This window comes from Aulonocara stuartgranti (assembly GCF_965226115.1).
Source record: "Aulonocara stuartgranti genome assembly, chromosome: 23".
Lineage (NCBI taxonomy): Eukaryota > Metazoa > Chordata > Actinopteri > Cichliformes > Cichlidae > Aulonocara > Aulonocara stuartgranti.
This window is the reverse complement of record NC_138958.1, coordinates 21849194-21871236: the sequence shown is the minus strand read 5'-3', so window position 1 is coordinate 21871236 and position 22043 is coordinate 21849194. Positions and strand designations below refer to the sequence as shown.

The following is a 22043-nucleotide window of genomic DNA, read 5'->3' as shown; positions in this document are numbered from 1 at the left end:
AATCACATGTAACAAACACAGCATATTTCATGCCAGAAATAAAAGGTCAAACATTCTGGAAAATTATTCTGAAGTGAAACAAACCTTATTTCATGGCAGAATCATAACTAATGCACTTTTGTCAGTTATTTCAGCTCCTAAACAGTGGCCGGAGGAAAGAATTGGCAGAATAATGTGGCACATGTTAGAGAGGTTTCCTTGTAGATACTCTGTACAAATATTAAAACCATTAAAATCATAGAATTATTAACACGTGTTTTGAATTTCCCCAAAAAAGACAAGAATGATCACAAAAGCAAATCAAATATAGACCAGAGTCATCCAGCTACATATAGATCACTATCTTTCATAGATACCGATATTAAAAAACACCGTGTTTAGAAAAAGTCATTCCAGCACTCAATAAAACACACACACACATTCCTCCCCATCCCCATGTGCCTCCTACTTTCCGCTCCACCACACCCACCCACACATGCAGAGCCTTGGGGTGCAGGTGTGTCACCAGGGTGGAGGGGAGGCATTCCTCAGCACACACAACACACATTCCCATACCGAGTTTTTCACTGAGATGAGACAAAACCTCACAGCAATCATTAAATAATGGATGAATTGTATTTCGTATGCATTATTTATTAATCGAAGAAGAGTTCAGTCTTTTTTTTATTACACAAAGGTTTTCTCACATTGTTTTTGATCAGTTTGTTATTTGATGATATAAAAAGTACACACAAATTATATACACAACGTTAGCGCAAAATAACCACAGACCAGCTTTTATACACGCTCTCTACTTTCCTCTGCATCTGGAGGGCTGTGTTGACGGAGCTCATGCTCCAAGTTGACTCTCCTCTATCACATTTATCTTCACAAAAACAGACTGAACATCCAAATGATGTTTACCAAAGCAAAGGTAAAATAATTCCTGCTTATTAACCACAAAATATCTTCACTGATGACCTGACTGACCGTGTCCTCCAGAGCTACCCTCTGGGTATCGTTTCTAACTGAATTCTCTGTCACACCAGTGCTGCTGACTGCGGGTGGATGTGCAGATATCCCTTATGTATTTTCCCATGGTTGTTTTTCTGCAGTCGCCTCACACTCCAACTCACACTCACCGTACATCATATGCAATCACAGATGCATTTCATCTAATACTCTGTGTCAGTTTTCGCTTCTCTTGTTCTTTGTTCATCCTTAAATGTTTTCTCTGAGTGGCCGGAATTTGTGGGGGTTTTTCTTTTTTTAAATTAAACAAATAAGCAAAGAAATAAGGAACAGGATCTGATTCCAGTCAAACCAGCAGGATACAGCAGATTTCACTTTGCATATGTTAAAAGTCTGCATGTTGGATGCATTCCTGTTTTTTTGAAGTATATGGATCTACTGCTTGTCAGTCAGCCACTGTTGTCAACAGTAACAGGCAGCACAGGGACAGCTGCCTCATTCCTCTCAGAGTCATCCCCATCATTCTTCTTCTCTTCCTTCCCCTTAGCTTCTAAACCAACCCTCAGAAAAGATGCCAAGCACGGCACTAGATGCACCTCGCCACTTTCCTTTAAGAGCTGGACACAAGTGTAGAAGTTTTGTGGTGAGTGGCTGGTGCTGAAAGTGAGTTCTGGGACCAGGACAGTATTGGGACCGCAGGAATATTGCATCATGCTGTAGTCAGTCCCGGGCAGTGATACGATCTTCAGCATCGGCCATGGAGAAGGAATACTCCGAGGTTTGGTGAAGGCTTCAGTGGGAGAAGAGCTGTAAGGTGGCACACTCTGCACAATCAATGTAGTGTTTGGAGCCGTGAGCTGATGGTGGGCGGACACTTCCATGGGTGCCGGGTTGCAGGGAACTAGTAAGGTGTCCCTCTCTGATTCTGTAGGGTTGCGTGGGTCGCTGTTGTCCTTTGGTGTGTTTAGATAGAGGTCATTGGCACTCACATGGTCCCAGACGTCCTCGGAGGAGCTTGGAGGCCTGTAGCTGTGGAAGTTACTGAACTGACAATTGATTTCATCCAAGTTCCCCTTCTATGGATGGAGGTGGGGGTGGGAGGAGGAATGAAAGACAAAATTGAAAAAGTAATGAAAATTAAGATACGGAAGAAAGTGGGAAAAGAGGAAGAACAATAATCTTAAAGGAAATTACAGGAAGACAAAGTGATAAAATAAGAGGAGAATGGAGCAGGGAAAAACATATATGGAGTGAGGCATGAGAATTAAAAAAGAAGCGTCCTGATGCATGCTCAATCATCCAGGTAAGTAAATCCCAAAAAGTTGATTCTGTTCATCTGGACGTTGCGTTTTCAGTGGGAGAAACATTTCGTCACTCATCCAAGTCACTTCTTCAGTCTGAGCTGACTGCAAGTTTCCCCAATCGTATAAAAAGTATATTTGCATAATGACTGAAACCAACCCACTGAAGGAGCAATGGATCAGTATTTAACTCATTCACTGCCATTGACGTCTATAGCCGTCAATTGCAGTGAATGAGTCAATGGGTTTAACTCATTCACTGCCAATGGCTGGCAGTGAATGAGTTAAGGTTTGACTCTCATCATCCACTGGAGCATAAACTGGATGTCATCAGGACGCTACAACACAGAGCGAACACCATCCCCACAGACACAGCGGCCAGGAAAGCAGAAGAACATCAAGAAGGCCCTGAGTAAAAGTTGCTATCCAAGCTGGATATTTATGAAAGCTGGGAAGGCGCCAAAAGAAAGCTCCAGCTGATCCAGGACAGAAGGACAACTGCTGACTAAGCGAAAACCTGTAGGGATCCCGAGTATCGGAACAGTTGAGATGCATTTTTTCTAAACACCGTGTTTCTGTGGCTTTTAAATCCCAAAATACGCTGCGCCAAAAATTGGCCCACCCCAAGGATCGGGTCCCCCGACACAAACAGCACAGAAGAGCTACCTCGTCAGGCCAGGACTCTGCAGTCTATTTACCCCTACAGGCCAGTGGACACTCTTTCAAGGATGAGGATGTACACATCCTGGACACGGAGGAACAGTCAGGGAGGCCATTTACGTGAAAAGGGAAAGACCATCTCTGAATCAAGGAGGGGGCCTAAGTGTCCATCTTTCACCATCTTACAATGCTGTGATTGCAGCCATTCCCCAACTCTCTGTGAATGGTACTCATGGCCATTGATCAGTGGGCTTTGGTCAGTGGTTGTTCATCAATGGTCATGAGATAATTATGACCATTGGTCATAATTATGATTAAGGAACTGACCTCCCAGCCCATTGTTCCTTCAGTGGGCTGGTTTCAGTCATTATGCAAATGTACTGTTTATAAGATTTGGGGAAACCTGCAGTCAGCTGAGACTGAAGAAGTCACTTGGATGAGTGACGAAACGTTTCTCCCACAAAATGCTACGTCCAGATGAACAGAATCAACTTTTTGGGATAAGAAAGGAGAGAGAGATGAGGGAGGATATGGGGAAACAAATTAGCCTTAAAATGTAAATATAAAATTAAGCAAGAGGACATGGGAAAATTATGGAAAAGAAAGAAAAGGGCAACAAAACACAGGGAAAAATTGGACTTGACAATACAATTAGAAAAAGGGGGGAGAAGAGATTTAAAAAAGAGACAAATGGAGGGAAGAAAAGAAAGGAGCAGAAGTACAAGGTCAGAACAAATGGCTTAAACCCTGAAAGCAGCGCTGCACGCAGGCAAGTTACCTTCAAAAGCACGGGGTCAATGCCAATAATCTGTGATTTTGGAATGGCCGGCAGGAAGAACTCTTTTATTCTGAAGGTGAACGCAGACAGGGAGGAGGGTTGAAAATAGCAAAAATGAAAACAAAAACACACAACACATTCATCCTCCAACACTGTGACTGTGTGACAGCAGTAACTTCTGCTAACTGAGGTTCTAAGGGTTCTAAATAAGGTAATTGTAATGTTATAGCCATTATAGAGATCAAGGTAAGACCAAAACCAAGTTAATGACTAGCATTTGATACAAAGTCAGCAAGTAATTTTATTTTGAAGGAAAGATGTGTTTTTTCTCACCTCTTGGTCTGTAGAACAAGACTAAAGGCGATAACAAGCAGAGCCAGAACACCAACTCCAGTCTCCAGAATCAGCACCAACCGTTTACCTGCACAGGTAAAACACATTTACTCAGCTTCTGTTTCCTGCTCTCCATCAGCTTTATGACACAGTGACACATTTAACTGGAAAAGTTACAGTTCTTATAGAGATTCTGTGTGTAAGAAGCTGTCATTTTTTATAATTATTTTAGCATCTATAATGCATGTAACAGAAATGTGCTTAATGCAGTTACATAACTTATCTTTTATTAGTCTGCAGGATTAATGTCTTCTGTCGAGCTCTACATGTTTGACACATCTGTTCTTTCCTACCACAGCACAGCTGTCATGGACTTTGTGTTCAAAGGATTTTGTTTTAGGTGATTAATGTCTAAAAATTCTGTGCACAAAATGCAAAGGGATTTTACGCCTGCTTAATAAATTTTAGTTAAGCACTATCATAAAAAAGTGCCTACATCTTTTTTATGCATAGCCAAATTGGTTTTACATGGACATAATGAGAAAAAATATCAGAAATTTATAAAAACCAAACATTAAAAGTAGAAAGACAACTGTATTCACTACAATTAAAACTAAAATAATGGTAACAAATAAAAACAACTTACTAATCATCAAAAAGTATGTAAATCAGCACCATATTGCCATCTGCCTGCTGACATACCTGCAGATGGTTTTGGGGGGATGCTCATCACCAGCGTGGTGCTCCAGTCACTCCACAGCTTGGAGTGCTGCGCACGGCAACGAACTCGGACCACGTAGTCGTCAACAGAGAGTCCAAGCAGCTCCACCTGAGGCTCACGCAGAGGATACTTCACCTGCAAACAGATAGCATGTTCTATGACATGCAGACTATAATGAACTACTTTATTCTTGAAAATATGTCAGCAGAAAAGTAAAGAATTCAGTCTAATGAATACATTTTTTAAAAAATCTAAGTTTTTCATTCTCTCTTTTTCAAAGTCTTAGTCTCTCACAGTTCGGGGTTTCTTTTGTATTTTGCTTATTTTTTGTTTTATTTTATGATGCTGAGTTTGGGGTTTTTGTCTGTATGTTATTGAGAGTTTTTTGTTTGTTTGTTTGTTTGTATTTTATTGTTTTTGTGATGTTTCTTTATACTTGTGTTTGTTGATTTTTGTGGTATTGTGACTGTGATTGTCAGTTTTGTGATATGTTATGTATTCTGTTTTGGTTTATTTTTACTCTTCAAGACTCACAGATCTTCCTCTGTCTAACCTTTGTTGTTTCTTTTATTATTCCTCCTTTTTCTCCTTGAGACTTTGTTCATCGAGTTAAACATGCTCACTTTTTTCACACAGCACTGATCACAGTTTTTAGAACTTTGATCTTTATACATAGTTGTGCTTATCATCTTCTGTGCAGATGTTACTGTAGAATACCCAACATCTTCCTCACAGCCGCATCCTGACTTCAGTGAGCTACAGTAAACTCTTATTCATCCGACACCAGAGTTAGAGTCAATGAAATTACTGTCATCTCACATCTGAATGGGTTTTCTGCACAAATGCAGAAATGAATACGTTGAAGACTAATTTAACCAGATACAAATACAGAAAGGGCTCAAATGTTATGTTTTATATTTTAATGTTTCTTTTAGCATATTTAAAACCTTAAATATCTGCTGAAAACACCTTAAGCCTCTTAACCCAGATCTTAAATATAAATCTTACTTAAGAAATAGCAACATCAGCTCTGACGTTCCTTGATTGAATAATCAGATTAAATTTAAAGTCCAATCTCTGCCCCTCCTGGAATCGCTACCTTATCGTGGTGGAGGGGTTTGTGTGTCACAGGGATCCCAGGGGCTATGTTGTCTGGGGGCTTTTGCCCCCTGGTAGGGTCTCCCATGGCAAATTGGCCCTGGGTGAGGGACCAGACAAAGAGCGATTCATAAGACCCTTATGAAAAGGACACCGAGAGAACAGTTTACCCTGCCCGGGATAGGGTTACCGGGGCCCCGCCCTGGAGCCAGGCCCGGGGAGGGTGCCCGAGGGCGAGCGTCTGGTGGCCGGGCCTTAGTCCATGGGGCCCGGCCGGGCACAGCCCGAAGAGGAGACATGGGCCCATCCTCCCGCAGGCCCACCACCCGCAGGAGGCGCCATAGGGGTCGGGTGCATTGTGTGCCGGGTGGCGGCCAGGAGCGGAGGCCCTGGCGGACTGACCCCCGGCTGCCAAGACTGGCAATAGGGACATGGAATGTCACATCTCTGGTGGGGAAGGAGCCTGAGTTAGTGCGTGAGGTTGAGAGGTACCGGCTAGATATAGTCGGGCTCACCTCTACACATGGCTGGGGCTCTGGAACCAGTCTCCTGGAGAGGGGCTGGACTCTGTCTCAGTCTGGAGTTGCCCCTGGTGAGAGGCGGCGGGCTGGGGTGGGTATCCTAGTATCCCCTCGGCTTGCTGCTGGTACGTTGGGGTTTTTCCTGGTGGACGAGAGGGTTTGTTCCCTGCGCCTTAGGGTCGGGGAACGGGTCCTGACTGTCATCTGCGCGTATGCGCCGAGTGGCAGTTCAGAGTACCCAGCCTTCTTAGAGTCCCTGGGGGGGGGGGGGGGGGGGTGCTGGAGGGTGCTCCACCTGGAGACTCTGTTGTCCTGCTGGGAGACTTCAATGCTCACGTGGGTAACGACAGCGAGACCTGGAGGGGCGTGATTGGGAGGAACGGCCTCCCTGATCTGAACCCGAGCGGTGCTCTGTTATTGGACTTCTGTGCTAATCACAGTTTGGCCATAACGAACACCCTGTTCGAACATAAGAGTGTCCATAAGTGCACGTGGCACCAGGACGCTCTAGGCCGTAGGTCGATGATCGATTTTGTAATCGTATCAGCAGACCTGCGACCATATGTTCTGGACACTCGGGTAAAGAGAGGGGCTGAGCTGTCAACTGATCACCACCTGGTGGTGAGTTGGATCAGGTGGCGGGGGAGGACGCTGGACAGACCTGGTGCACCTAAACACGTAGTGAGGGTGTACTGGGAACGTCTAGCAGAGGCCCCAGTCCGCGAGATCTTCAACGCACACCTCCGGCAGAGCTTCAACAGCATTCCGAGGGAGACTGGGGACATTGAGTCCGAATGGACCATGTTCAGCGTCTCCATTGCCGAAGCTGCTGCATTGAGCTGCGGCCGCAAGGTGGTTGGTGCCTGCCGTGGTGCTAATCCCCGAACCAAATGGTGGACACCAGAGGTGAAGGGAGCCACCAGGCTGAAGAAGGAGTCCTATCGGGCTTGGTTAGCCTGTGGGACTCCGGAGGCAGCCGACAGGTATCGACATGCCAAGCGGAATGCGGCTCGGGCAGTGGCTGAAGCAAAAACTCAGGTGTGGGAGGAGTTCGGAGAGGCCATGGAAAAAGACTTTCGGACTGCCTCGAAGAGATTCTGGCAAACCGTCAGACGTCTCAGGAGGGGAAAGTGGTGCTCTACCTGCACTGTGTATAGTGCTGGCGGAGCGCTGCTGACGTCGACTGAGAAAATTGTCAGGCGGTGGAAGGAATACTTCGAGGACCTCCTTAATCCCACTGACACGTCTTCCGAGGAGGAAGCAGAGTCTGGGGATGAGGGGAATGACCCGCCAATTTCCGGGGGCGAGGTCACTGAGGCAGTTAAACAACTCCTTGGTGGCAGAGCCCCTGGTGTTGATGAGGTCCGCCCCGAGTTCCTGAAGGCTCTGGACGTTGTAGGGCTGTCCTGGTTGACACGCCTCTGCAATGTTGCGTGGAGATCAGGGGCAGTACCTGTGGACTGGCAGACCGGGGTGGTGGTCCCCATCTTTAAGAAAGGGGACCGGAGGGTGTGTTCCAACTACAGGGGGATCACACTCCTCAGCCTCCCTGGGAAAGTCTATGCCAGGGTGCTGGAAAGGAGAGTTCGTCCGTTAGTCGAACCTCGGATACAGGAGGAACAATGCGGTTTTCGTCCTGGTCGCGGAACACTGGACCAGCTCTTTATCCTCTCCAGGATACTTGAGGGTGCATGGGAGTTTGCCCAACCAGTCTACATGTGTTTTGTGGACTTGGAGAAGGCATTCGACCGTGTCCCTCGGGGTGTCCTGTGGGAGGTGTTGCGGGAATATGGGGTGTCTGGCCCATTGCTACGGGCCATTCGATCCCTATACAACCGTTGCAAGAGCTTGGTTCGCATTGCCGGCAATAAGTCGGACTCGTTCCCGGTGGGTGATGGGCTCCGCCAGGGCTGCCCTTTGTCTCCGGTTCTGTTCATAATTTTTATGGACAGGATTTCTAGGCGCAGCCAAGTGGCGGAGGGCTTTCGCTTTGGTGGCCTCAGAATCTCATCTCTGATTTTTGCAGATGATGTGGTTCTGTTGGCTTCATCGGGTGAGGGCCTCCAGCTCGCACTGGAACGGTTCGCAGCCGAGTGTGAAGCAGCGGGCATGAGGATCAGCACCTCCAAATCTGAGGCCATGGTTCTCAGCCGGAAAAGGGTGGAGTGCCCACTCCGGGTCGGGGATGAGTTCCTGCCCCAAGTGGAGGAGTTCAAGTATCTCGGGGTCTTGTTCGCGAGTGATGGGAGAAGGGAGCCGGAGATCGACAGACGGATTGGGGCTGCAGCTGCAGTAATGCGGACGCTGCACCGGTCCGTCGTGGTGAAGAGGGAGCTGAGTGTAAAAGCGAAGCTCTCAATTTACCGGTCGATCTACGTCCCTACCCTCACCTATGGCCACGAGCTGTGGGTAGTGACCGAAAGAACGAGATCGCGGATACAAGCGGCAGAAATGAGCTTCCTCCGAAGGGTGGCTGGCCTCTCCCTTAGAGATGGGGTGAGAAGTTCGGCCATCCGGGAGGGGCTCAGAGTAGAGCAGCTGCTGCTCCACATCGAAAGGAGCCAGCTGAGGTGGTTCGGGCATCTGACAAGGATGCCCCCTGGGCGCCTCCTGGGTGAGGTGTTCCAGGCATGTCCCACCGGGAGGAGGCCCCGGGGCAGACCCAGGACACGCTGGAGAGATTATATCTCTCGGCTGGCCTGGGAACGCCTTGGTATTCCCCCGGATAAGCTGGAGGAGGTGGCTGGGGAGAGGGAGGTCTGGGCCTCTTTGCTTAGGCTGCTGCCCCCGCGACCCGGCCCCGTACAAACCGGATGAAGATGGATGGTCCAATCTCTGGTCTCACAGTATAAATTTAAATTTATACCCATTAGAAATACCTGCTTTTACCTATAGACACCACCTATGAACCTGAATAATGTACCCTCTAACCACAAAGACAATGTTTTTGTAATACACTATATTTAGTGTATTTGTGTGTATATTTTACACTCAATATCACAATAATTATAAGTATTTGTGCAACAAATCTTCATAAATGACCAATTAAACGGCCAAATTTGACTCAAAATTTGACTCAAATGTTCATGTCCCCTGTGAATGTTCATGTCCCCTGTGGGACGTGAACATTTCTTTTCTCCCCTAAAGAACGTTACCAGAACAGGAAATGCAAGCGCCTTTACCCAAGTCCATTGTATTATTTTTATGACATAAGACTGCCACAGTAAAGAGAAGTCATATTTGTTCCTCTCCATGTTTTCTCCCCATACCTTCCAGTTGTCAGACTCTGTAACATGTCTGTACTGCAGCTCATAGACCAGTGTGATCCAACCATACTGCACGTGGCCGGGCACCGGGTAGGTCCAGGAAATCAACGCGTTTTGGCCCATTTCATCGCTGCCTGCATTTGTCAAGTTGTAAGTCACGTTGACTGGAATTTCAGTCTGAACTGTTAAACACACACAAAATGTGTTTTGAAACATTAGCTGTGTGTCAGTAAATAGTTCTAGTTTCTATTTCCTGTCTTTGGTGCTCAGGAAAACAAAAAAAGAACATCTATAATGAGACGACAAATTTTGATGCTAATGTTGAAACTCCAGCTTTCTCCTGCCGATGCTTCCAGACATCCATCCTTGGTGAGACTTTTTCTAACTGCAGAGTCATGAACTTTAACATGTAACATGCTACATGAGGCCTGTAGATTCTTAGAGGTAGCTCTTTGTTTTTCTGCAGCTTTTCTGAGCTGTCCACTCTTGGCATGATTGGCAGCAGTTTCTAAGATCATTGTTGATGTCTGTCCTCTTTGGCTTTATGTGAACACACACCTGAATCATCCAGATCAAAAAACTGCAAAACCACTACTTTTACAGAGGTGCTCACATTTTGTGATCATCAGTTAGTCAAGTGATTTTTCACCTGGCTTCTACTTGTCCTCTAAATTCCTATGGAAGCAGTAAGAGTGTGCATAGTTTTTCCACACACTGCTTCTGCATTTTGGATTATTTTTTGTCAAATTAATAGTGTCAATGTCTAATATGATATAGTTCATCTGAGGTTGTATTGAAAAAAATCATCCCCCGGCTTCCAGTGTTGCTATAAAGTTTGCGATTTGGAGTTTAAAAATAGTCAAATAGTTAAATAGTCAGATATAATGATAAAAGAGGTGACCGGCTAAAACACATGTGCATAGTTTACTCCCAAGGCTAATTTAGAGCAAGGAAAAATCCTACCACTCACTAATACCTAAAGGTCACTAAAGGTCTGCTTGCACTAAAAACATATCAGATGTGTTTTTTGGGGGGGGGACAGTCATGGATATGCAGACAATTATACATGGATCACGGTGACAGTAAAGAAAAGTTAAAGACACACACAGGAGCACAGATTTTTTAGCTGGTTGGCGGAGCATGAGGACTCGTTTCTGGTTTAATTAATTTATAGCCTCGAACTTACTCTTTTTTCATCTGTTTTCTTTGTATCATTTTGTTCTTCAGTAAATAAGCAATAACAAGGAGAAATTTGCACTAATATCTGATTCAATTCAGAATCAAACTCAGAACAGAACCGCTTTGGTTTGTTTTTTGGTTTGTTTTTTTGTTGTTTTTTTGCTAAATAACAAACCAAAAACTAACTACAAAAAAGAAACTGAATTTTGTGTTATGGAGTAATGGAGGTAGTTTGAATCAGTATTGATAAGCCAATATCATCTCCATCTTTACCTATTTCTGCCACATCCAGGCAGTGCTGCTGGGAGGTGTAGTTTCTGTGGGTGGTTATGGCAATCACGGTCAAACAGTACACCGTCCATATAGACGTATGGCTGCTGTCGAAGTGGCAGCTGTTGGGGCCGCCAGTCACATAGTCTGGACATTCAAGGTTGGGTTCCTGCCTTCAAAAAAATCAAAGAAAAAACACATTTAGATAAGCACTAACACACAAAAAGGAAATCAGTAAATTAACACTGGACATTTTTTTATACAATACCTTTCTTTTGTTTTGTTTTTTTTCACACTTTTTGTTTAACTTCTAAGCAGGTCTGCAGAGTTTAGTGGTGTTAGACAATTTGATATATAGCCATCATGAAGCCATTGTTGTAGCTTCACTCTGCAGTTCAGAGATCCACCCAGAGTCCTGAAGAACTGTTTACAACCAAAAGAAAAACAAGGAATCCCACAACAGATGGTCTCACTCCTGAGGACCTGAGGTTAATTTGTCTGAGACTGAAGTGATGCTCAGAGACGTTTTCCATCATACCTCAATACGAAGACTAAACCAAGTCGCCACCTGGTTTTCCCAACCTCTAAAACCAACTTAAAACCAGTTTCAGAACTAGTCCAAAGACAATGTCAAATCATATTCCAAATGCAAGAATGTCAAGGAACCTGTCTTTAAGTTTCCAAACTTTTGTATATGGAGCATAATCCCAAAATTGTGTTTAGCCTCATTGACATGCAGCACAAACATCAGTGGTGAGGTGTGCCTGCAGAGTGTAATCTCCCTCTCTGAGCTGTGACTTTATTCCTAGTTGCTTTGCTGTTTGGTGAAATTTTGTCTTTTATTTGTCAGATAATCACTGATCTACATTTGTTTTCCCAAACAAGCACTGGTGGGTGCGCTGAAGCCACGTGGAAGTCAAAAGCACAATCCAATTTCTCCTGATTAGTGGAAGTGTTTTCTTTGCTGTGGCTGCCATCTGGGCCAGCTGGCATCTGTTTGAGGCCACATCTGCGTTCAGGACTTCAGAGTAGCTAAAATGTGAACGCTTCCCAGTGACACGAAGCACGAGAAATCAAACTGCACAAACTCACCTGACCCAGAAACTTCAGTGTGCTGCTGATCTGGGGCTTCTTTTATAGTTTCACAAGGCTAAAACAAGGCTCTTATTGTTTGTTATGGACTCTGGCAGACGCCAGTGCTTCTCACTGGGCTCTCCTCTCAGAAATCTGTGCCCAGTCTTCAGTGAACTAATATTGCTGTCTAGCCTCCACTCTCCTTGTCTGGATCCTTACTCCCCTGTTCCTCATTTGCTGTTCCATGGAGTCCAGTGCTGCCTCCAGCTCTTGCTTCTGCTTAGCCACACCTCTAACCTGTACTCAAAGGACTTACCTGGATACATCCAGATTCCTGCTCTGCTCGGAAAACCTCCTCCCTAAACTGAAACCTCTCTATTCACAGGTAAGGCTATTTCCATCACTTACTCCACAATCACATCTACACGAGCTTGCCTCCACCTAACCTTCTCCTCTCCTCCCCATCACAGATCTCCGAGCTGTTTGTCTTTGCTCAAACTCTGCACCAGTTTTCAGTACGTCATTAGTTGTCTTTTCAATAAACCTTTTATTTAAAGAGTTTGAATTCTGAGTCCTAACCTGCCAGCATGACATGTATAAAAAATCTCTAGGGAAGTTTGATTAAAACACATTTAAAATTTATACCCCAGAATAAGTTTTGACTTTGACATAGCGGGTTTATGCCTCTTGCATCTTTGCTTTTGTGGAGCATTTCCATTGAGTTCAGTTCAGAATTTTGGAGAGCCACATTTGTCAGTTGGTATAATATCCTGCCATCCCTGTAGGATGTATTTTTGTATATTTCTATGTATTTTTTACAATGTGGGCTAGTTTTACTTATAAAATATTTTTAATGTGCAGTGTTCATACTCTGTAGAGTAGGTGAGGATGTGGGTGACTTGCTCGCCATCTGTCAGGTTGCTGAGTGGATGCCACCAGCAGGTGAAGTCCTCCATGTTGGGCGAGCGGCAGAAGTAGATGTGAGGCGTCACTGTGGGGCCACCGGTCGTCTCTGTGGAGTCAGACACAGGTGGAGTTACAAGCAGCGTGATGCAGTAACACTCTCTGCCAATTATTCATATTTTGCTTCCAAGAAAGATCCTGGGAGGTTTTATTTTAGATTTATCTTGTTACTTGCAGTTGCAATACTTTTTAGTTGTTTTTTGATTCTGATGGAGTAACTTTGTATTATCAAAAAGTGGAAAAATGTTAATTTCTCTTACTGTTATCTCATTTTGTGTCAATTTATCCTCCTTTTAATCTAATCCCTTTTGATTATCCAGCCTTTTTTATTTCAGGCGTCCACTTTTTGTTTAATGAAGCAATGAGGCAGAAATCCCCTGCCTCCAAAAAAACAAGTAAATCACAGTGTTATAATTGTAAAAATTTAAAGTATGCTACACAGATTCTTAAATATAGGATTAGAGGTTGTGTATGAAAGGTTTCTGCAGTCACAGTGCTGTTAAATAATAATCAAAGCTCTGATAGTAACGGATGCACACAAACAGCAGAATGAAGTTTGTAACCAGAAGAAAAGTAACTTCTCTGATACTGCAGCACATCTTTACCCTCTGGAGCTCTTATCTAGTGGTTGCTGGTCAGGCTTTTGCTGCTCCTCTTCCCTCAGCTGTGGAACTCCTACAGAGTTTATGTAAAGATGGGCGTAGCTTTTGGTTTCTGGATGCTGTAGTTTGAATCCTTTTGGTTGCTGTTGTGTTGGTTTTATGGATCAAGAAGTAACGATATGTGTATGAAAGAGTGGAGTACTAATCAGCTAATCTATAAAATGTATGAATGCAACACCCAGACTGAGATACCTGCCAAGGAGTAACTTCTGTGTCCTGTTAAAGATTTATTACATAAAACATGGAGACTTTAAATATAATTTTGTGCTGGGTAACTGTTTCACTGAGTTAAAAAAACAAAAACAAAAAATATTTAGGCTTTTTACTCGAGTAAAAGTTACAATCCTAGTTAAATAGCTTAAAAGTAAACAAGCTCTTAGAATCAAAGTAATTCGTCTTGTGGGATTAATATAAGTGTCTATGTATCAGTCTTAGCTATAAAGAGCATTCTGTTTATGTAAAATGACCATTTCATATACATTAATGAGCTATATGAAATGGTCATTTTACATAAACAGAATAACTTTACTGCTTTACAGCATAACTACCTCTAGGCAGTTTAATTCTTAGCAGGGCCTCAGTGTGGTGATTAATATAGTGAAACCCTGCGTGCCCATCAAGATGATGCCGTGGGAAGTGAGCAGTAATCCATTGGAAAATCTGTGGCGCTTCAGTCTGCAGCAGCAGGGAAAAAAGGGAAGGCCGTATGTTTGCATCCAGTATGCAGTTTTATGGCTTTTCCCTTTGATTTTCCCTCTGAGATTTCGCCAAAATGCTGGAATAGTTTGTAAATATAGTTTTGTATAGAATAGTTAGTACATAATTATTATATACTATGATTAGATAGTCTTTGCACTTTTAAAATGAAGAGCCACCAGTTGTTGTTCCACGATGCCTGTTGATACTAGTTTTTTACAAATTGGTGAAACTGCCTTTATTTGTGCAGGAGTTTCACACCCTGTGAGGTTCAAAGAGAAATTTCTAAAGAACAGAAAGAATGGAGGGATGACTTAAAATAATCATGCCCTGGATTGATGTGAATCCTGTCAGAGGATTTACAGTAATAAATTTTAAGAAACACATTTTTCCTTAAAAACGTTTTATTCCTCTCAAATTAAACTGTTATCATTTCAGCACCATGGACCGCACACACAGTTTTTATGTTGATCTCATAAGCAGTCATCTTACACTTGACTTTTGAGTAGTGGACCTAACATGCACAAAATAAAAAGAAATCACCAGTTTGAAAAACCGCCAGTCTTAAGCGGTTGCTCTCAGACTCACCATGGTCGTGTCTTTCTGTGTGAGCGATGTTCTTGGCGACGATGCTGCCATTGCTCACTGGAGGAAGCAGAAAGAACAGCAACCACAACATCTCAGATCTATCTGGTAACCTGTCAACACAAACAAATAAACATTCAAAGATGAAAACTGGAGAAAACGCCGCTGAACCCCTAATGCTCTTAACACTCTTACTGTGATTTTTTACTGTGATTGAGTCTCAGTGTCCACTTGTGTCTGTGTCAGGCCAAGAGGCCAAGTACATCTAAGATTTTCTTAGGTTGTTTCAAGTTAGTGTTTGAAAGCTGTACTACCAACCAAAAGTCAAGAAACAACCTCACTACTAGACACTGGACACATAATATTGGCACCATGTTTTGAAATTTGAGGGCTTTTTGCCTATGTGTCAAGTAAGATACTGACCATTTCAAATCCAATCTGATGGGTTCATTTTACCACAGCCAATATTACATTACTTAAAATCACCTAACGTCTTAACTCAGACTTAATTATCACTCCAAATACTTTAAGTTGCTTTAAAAACATATCTTCTGTGCATTTAAAAAAAGAAACTTGGTGTATATTCCCTTTCAAATTCTGGATGATTTCCAAGCTGTTGTCTTTTGTTCTCCTCTGTAACCCTGACAACAGCTGCTGCTCATTAGCTCCAGCTTACATTCAGATCTTTCTAAAAGTTAATAACCCTGCAATGTTTCATGAACTAAAAAATATTTCTGAGAAAATATCATTGCCTTGACACCGACCTTTAGATTTCTGTGTTCAATCATTTCTATCAAAAACATCAGATATTAGAGGTTCTGTTGAAAGCTTATTATTTTAAACAGCTTAGTCCACTGAACTGCTTCCTCAGGCTGGGCATGTGCAAGAAGTCATAGATGCACATTTACACACACTGTTGAAGGACCAGGAGAGTGGACTTATTGATATGTTTTGGTAGTTTTCTCTGAAACCAACATAAGGGGCTGATGTCCCTCAGATAGAGGGGAAAATAGAGAAATAAAGTCAGTAATAAGCTGTTTGAATGTTGGATTTTCCTGAAGCTGTTGAAGACTGCTTATCTGCAGCTTCCTAGAATCAGCTAATCAGGGTCTAATTTGGTTCCTGGCCTGGCCACCTTTAATATTTCAGGAGTGGCAGTTACCTGCCATACAACTACAAACCTCTTTATTCCTGATGACCTGCACTGGCTGTGAAGTTTATTTCTCTTTGCAAATTGTAGAAAAACCACTGTATTTCCCTCAGCAGGTGGATGCGGCGGCATTAGACGTAGATGAGACTTTAAACCAGGAGTCTCGGACATTTTCCTTTGCTTTCTTCTCCTCTGTTTTATTTTTTTTCCTTGTTTGTCTTTTTCCATCCTTACTCACTTTCCTTTTCATCACATTCCTCTTCCTTACACTCCTCCTCTTCTTTTTCCAACTTTTCCTTATTAATCTTTTCCTTCCTGTTTTCCTTCCTTCATTTTTAACTCATTTTTTTCCTCTCTGTGCTTGCCTCTTCCTTTTCATCCTTGCACCTTAAAATGTTCAACCTTTTCATCCATCATTTCACTGTCCCTCCTTATTTCTTCCCTTCCCTATTAAGTCCTCACTTTAACCCTTCATACTTGCTTTTCAGCAGTCCTTTTCCCTCCTGACCTTCTTTTCTGTCCTTACTCCTGCCCTGCTTCCATATAACCACTCCTGCTTATTTTGTTTCTTTACGTACTTTTACCCGTCTTTTCTTCTTCTTTATGTACTTTCGCTATTCATCCCATTGCCTCCCTTTTTCCTCTAAATCCCTTTTTTTACTACTCATTTTTATTCTCGTTTTTCAGTTTCCTCTGATCTGTCCCACTTCATTCACCTCTGTTGACTCTGCCTTTCCAGCTCATTCTTGTCCAGCAGCTCAGCTCTATCCTGGAGTACTAAGACAACAATTACCTCGAATAATCCCCACCTTGATCTCACAGGATTACTGCGAAGCCTTTTTGGGTTTTATCTGGCAGCCTCGGCTCACACTGACACGCCACAAGGTGCAACATGACTGCCTCAAAAAGCACAAAAAAGAGTGTCTCGTCCTTCAGACTGACCCACATCAGCAAGCACGCAAACTTCTTCTGCAGGTTTCTAATCCCTTGGCGTCCCTCACCAAACATCTGACCTACAAAAAGCCAAACACTTGTTTTAAAAGCTTCAGATTTTATGTTCCCCAAAATCAAACCCCATGCTCTGTCTTGTAGGATTTAATAGGTTTTTTGTATTTCTTTATGAGATTTTAATATTTATGTAACAGCAACATGTAATTTGCTACAGAGAAGAGGGCTATCTCTCTGCTCTACTCATCAAAGAAAATGAGTGATATGAGTTTGACACACCGGTGTGCTTTGCTTTGAGATGCTGACAGAAAGTAAAAACCCCAGACTAAATCCAGTTATTTGGATCTTTAAAATCCAAAAGCAACAGGAGGAAATTTTGCTAATAACCCAGTGAGCTCATAGCCTAATTAGAGGGGGAAAGTCTTAATTGACAGATAATTGCATTTGAAAGCTTTGTCACTCAAGCATGACCCACCTGGAACTTGTTCAAAATGCAGCCGCAAGGCTCCTGACAGGTACTAGAAAGAGAGAGAATATTACCCCAGTACTCGCATCTCTACATTGGCTACCAGTTAAACATAGAATCGATTTTAAGGTTTTACTATTTGTTTTTAAAGCTCTCCATGGTTTGGCTCCAGGTTACATTTCAGATCTTCTTAGCCTGCACTTACCCACTCGATCTCTGCGCTCCTCCAGTCAGATGGTTTTATCAGTTCCACACTCCCAGCTCAAATCTAGAGGTGACAGGGCTTTCTCCATTGCCGCCCCGAGACTCTGGAATAGTCTTTCCCGCTTCATAAAATCCTCTTCATCCTTGGAAGTCTTGAAATCGAATCTCAAGACCTACTTATTTTCCAAGGCTTTCGGACCTCTTTGATATCTTTTTTATTCTGTCTATTTGGTCTCTTATCTTATTGGATGGTGTTGTATGTGTATATACGTTATGTTCACATATGTGTGCTTGTGTGTGAATGTGTACAGTTTTGTATATGTATGTGCATATTTGCATGTACATTATATGCTATATACTCTTACATGTCTTACAATTCTTTTTTTAAATGTTTTCTTTCTATTTTAATTCTTTTATTATATTATCCCTCTGTTCAGCACTGTGGCCGACACTTGATGTCTTTTAAATGTGCTATATAAATAAAGATGACTTGACTTGACTCCAAAATGAACTAATGGCACAAACACGCCTAACAAGATGAAGTTACGTAATGCCAATTAGAAGAGATGAAGGGCAAGACAGTCCTCCTCTTTAAAAAACACTGGTACTCACACTTTAAGGTGAAACAAGCATCGTTATGACTGAAACAGCTCTGATGTAGAAATAATCTGAACTTTCCAGATATTGTCACTTTAATATATCAACACAATTTTGACACTTTTTTTAAATCAAAGAAAAAAAACCAACAAATTAATTATATGTAAATTTTCCATTGTTTTTTGTAAAATGTTACATTTATTGGATTCGGGTCAAATGAAATGTAATTTATTGATTGGCATACATTCAGTTTATACCTTCTGAGTGCACTCAGTAAATTATAATCCCCGCTGGTTTCATTGATGTCTCTGAAATTTTTATGTTTTTTTCATCAAACAGAAATGAAAATTGGACTCTGTGCGATATTAAAAAGGTCAACCATGGAACCAAATAATTATAAGAACTTATGGGTAGATAACTAGTTTAACTCCACTATTTAATTAAATTAAACATGTAAAACAAAGTGTACACTCAGCTGGGAGAGGATCCAGAGTCCTACTCAACATCAAAACTGGATCAGCGTCTACAGTTTGATCAAACAGACAGTCTGAGACACAAGTAACAGATTCACGAACAGGCTGAGCGGGTGTACATGTGTTAGTCAGACGGCAGTTTCACTGTCCTGTTTAAATTGATTAATTAACTAATTAAAACTTGGGTTGCACTTTCGGCTTTGCCTTAATAGGTTATTGATATGTTATTAAATAGAAACAAACAGTTTAGAATTTTGCAGCACTGTTTCCTGCATATTAGACAGAAATTACCCCAGGTAAATGAGTAGTAATTACTCAGAAATTACCACATTATTAAATTCTTGTTTCTTCCTTGTTACCCTACTACTACCACTTTATTAGCAAGCTGTAGTTCCATATCCTTGCCCCCAGTTTTAGGGCCCTTATTGTCCAATCACACACATTTCAGCATAATACTGTAATCACTGGTACTACCATGATATTACTTGGATATTAAGTGGTTATTACTTTGGTAAATGCATGGTAACAAATTAGAAATTAGTACATTAGTACATTATTACATTCTTATTTCCCCTTGTTACCCTACTATTACCCCTTTATTACTCAGCTGTAATAGAAAGTATTATTATTTATATGAACTGTTAATAGATCAGCATGTGCTGTTAAATTGCAACACACCAAATAACATCGGTTTTATAAGTAATTTGATTTCTTGTCCTTAAAAAAGGTCCATGGTCTAAACGAATTGCTCCTGTGACGCTACACCAAATAATAAGATGTTGTAGTAAACAGTGGCTTGCTGCTCTAAACACTTAATTAATCCTTCATTAGTTCGTAATGTTAAGACTTTAAGGCATTTTGGATCTGGTTTAAATTAAGTTTGTAAACTGGGATCTTCTTGTTAACCTTACAAACTAGCACGTTTGACTAGCAGATTATAAAGCAGGAATCCATCTTACCAGGAGTAAGCCTCTTTAACGCCTCATGTGGCGCGATTCCTCAAACATGAACCCACACCGGGAGCAGGAACCGGCTGGAGGCCCGTCGATGGATGAAGTCCGTACAAAGAGTCGGGACCTGTTCTAACAGCTGCTGATGCTTGGTGCTGAAGTGCCATCCATGGAGCAAGTGCGCCTTTCACCACTCTGTCACAGTATATCTGCCCCCCTCCCCCCCATAAGACGCTTTTCCTCCACCTGATCCCGCGTCATAAACACCAGCTGGAGCTCCGGACCCCAACCCTTCCCTGTGTGTGTCTAGCACTGCCAATATTAGAGTATATAAGTGGCACGAAGTAATTAAAATTACTGTAAATTTCAGAATAATTTAGGTACAAATATAGTAATATAGTAAATGAAAGAGAAACAAACAAGACTATTTTACAGTATGGTTAATGTAAAAATCTTTAAAGCAGGAAAAAATCATGTAGCAAATGTTGCTTACAGTAAAAGTACTGTAAATTTCTTTTACTGAAAATTAGTTGTAAACTTAATTTAAAACAAGATTTTCCTTGCTACAAATTACTTTCACAGATGATTACTGTATTTTCTTTTACAGTAACTTACTGACACCGAGCTCCCATTAAGTTATTCTAATATTACAGCAACCTGTTTACATGAAATTTTGGAAGAACAACTGTGTGTGTGAGAAATATTAATAATATTAAATATTAACTATAACCAGGAGATGTCATGTAAATCAAATAAAACAATAGCGAGAGACAGCTGGAAACAGTGATGATGTCTAAGCATAAACTGTGCTCTCCCGCTCCCCCTACACACCAAAAAGCTTCAAATTTATAAACAGTTAGCAAACTCTAAACCTGCTTCAAAAAGTCCAGATTTAAGCTCAAAAGAACACAAAAGAAGAAGATGTTGTAGTAAATAGAACACAAGATCCACTTAATGGTTAATTTATCCTTCATTAGATTATAACGATAAGACTTTAAGGCATTTTGTCTTTGGTTTAATTGAAGTTTGCAAACTCTGATCTTCTTGTTAACCTTACAACATTGGCATTTGACCTGCAGATTAAACAGCAGTAAACCATCTTACCTGAAGTAAGCCTCTTTAACACCATCTGTGGGGAATTTCCTCAAAAGTAAACCCACACTGGGAGCACGACCGGCGGGTAGCCTGCCGGTGACCTGCCGATGGAGTGGATAGTGTGGCTGAACAGACGCTGACCTCACAGCTGCTGCTTGAGGACATGCAGTTATCAATTACTGGTTAAAAATCTGCAGTTTTTTTTATAAACTGTTTTTATTCATTATCAAGAAAAGCATAAAACATGCAGACAAGAAAGAAAGAAAGAAAGAAAGAAAGAAAGAAAGAAAGAAAAGAGAAAAAAACCCCAAAGGGAATATTTCAAAGTCATTATATACCTGTACAAATATACATATGGTGTAAAGAGGAGAGAGAGAAAAAACAACAACAAAAAAAACATATTTTCGCTCAATTACCCACAGATTTAGAAAGAGAAAAGGCTAAACTCCAAGAGTGAATTATTGTCCTTTACGCTTACTTCCTATTTAACTGAGAACATCTTAATCTCAACCATCCCCCCTCAACAGTTGGGACAAATCATTTGGCAAATAAGAAAGCAAAGGGGACCAAACATTGAGACCCTCATTTCCTCCTAAAATAGCAGAAGTTCTTTTGTGAGGAATAACTTTTAATCTGTACCACAAAGTCACAGAGGGGGTTTATCCTTAACCCAATTAATTAAAATACATTTCCTAGCTACCAGCAATAGTTTGTCACATAATTTGCACTGCAAGTGATTCATCTGCAGTTAAAAAGAGACAAAACTGCAGGACTGGCAGACATAGGGAGCTGAAATGACATTGGAATATTAAGCATTAGATTAGATTATTTAGCTTTATAATTACAGGCCCTGGTAAAACTGTGGCATCAGTATAATATGAGATTCGTGAATTAGCTGTATTAAGAGTATTATAGTGGTTATATGATGCTAGGAGAAAAGCTGTAGCTGTAATGGAGTGAGATTTTCACATATCATGCTGCAGCAGTCTTGCCTTAATGCAGGGCTGGGATAGATTTGGATGAAAACAACAAAAAAAAATCTGCTGAAAAAAGCCTAACAAATTGTACCTCTAATGTGTTTTGTTAGGTTTTGTGCACACAA

The 22043-nt window shown here is 41.8% G+C and overlaps 1 protein-coding gene across 3 annotated transcripts; it reads right to left on the bottom strand.

The window, feature by feature from the left end:
- Positions 1–631: 631 nt before the first annotated feature.
- Positions 632–20010, bottom strand: LOC309701447 (prolactin receptor-like). 3 transcript variants are annotated; one of them, XM_082525658.1, is made up of 10 exons: positions 19856–20010; positions 17632–17674; positions 15062–15171; positions 13023–13164; positions 11082–11251; positions 9633–9811; positions 4726–4879; positions 4024–4111; positions 3691–3760; positions 632–2027 (listed from the first exon to the last, which is right to left on the bottom strand). In XM_082525658.1, exons 3-10 carry the CDS (start codon positions 15150–15152, stop codon positions 1401–1403), a joined length of 1521 nt encoding a protein of 506 aa, XP_082381784.1. In that variant the 5' UTR covers positions 15153–15171; positions 17632–17674; positions 19856–20010; the 3' UTR covers positions 632–1400. The 3 variants fall into 3 exon arrangements, with proteins under 3 accessions (XP_082381784.1, XP_082381785.1, XP_082381783.1); XM_082525659.1 differs by having other exon boundaries at positions 15062–15118; XM_082525657.1 differs by lacking the exon at positions 17632–17674.
- Between the last annotated feature and the right edge of the window lie 2033 nt (positions 20011–22043).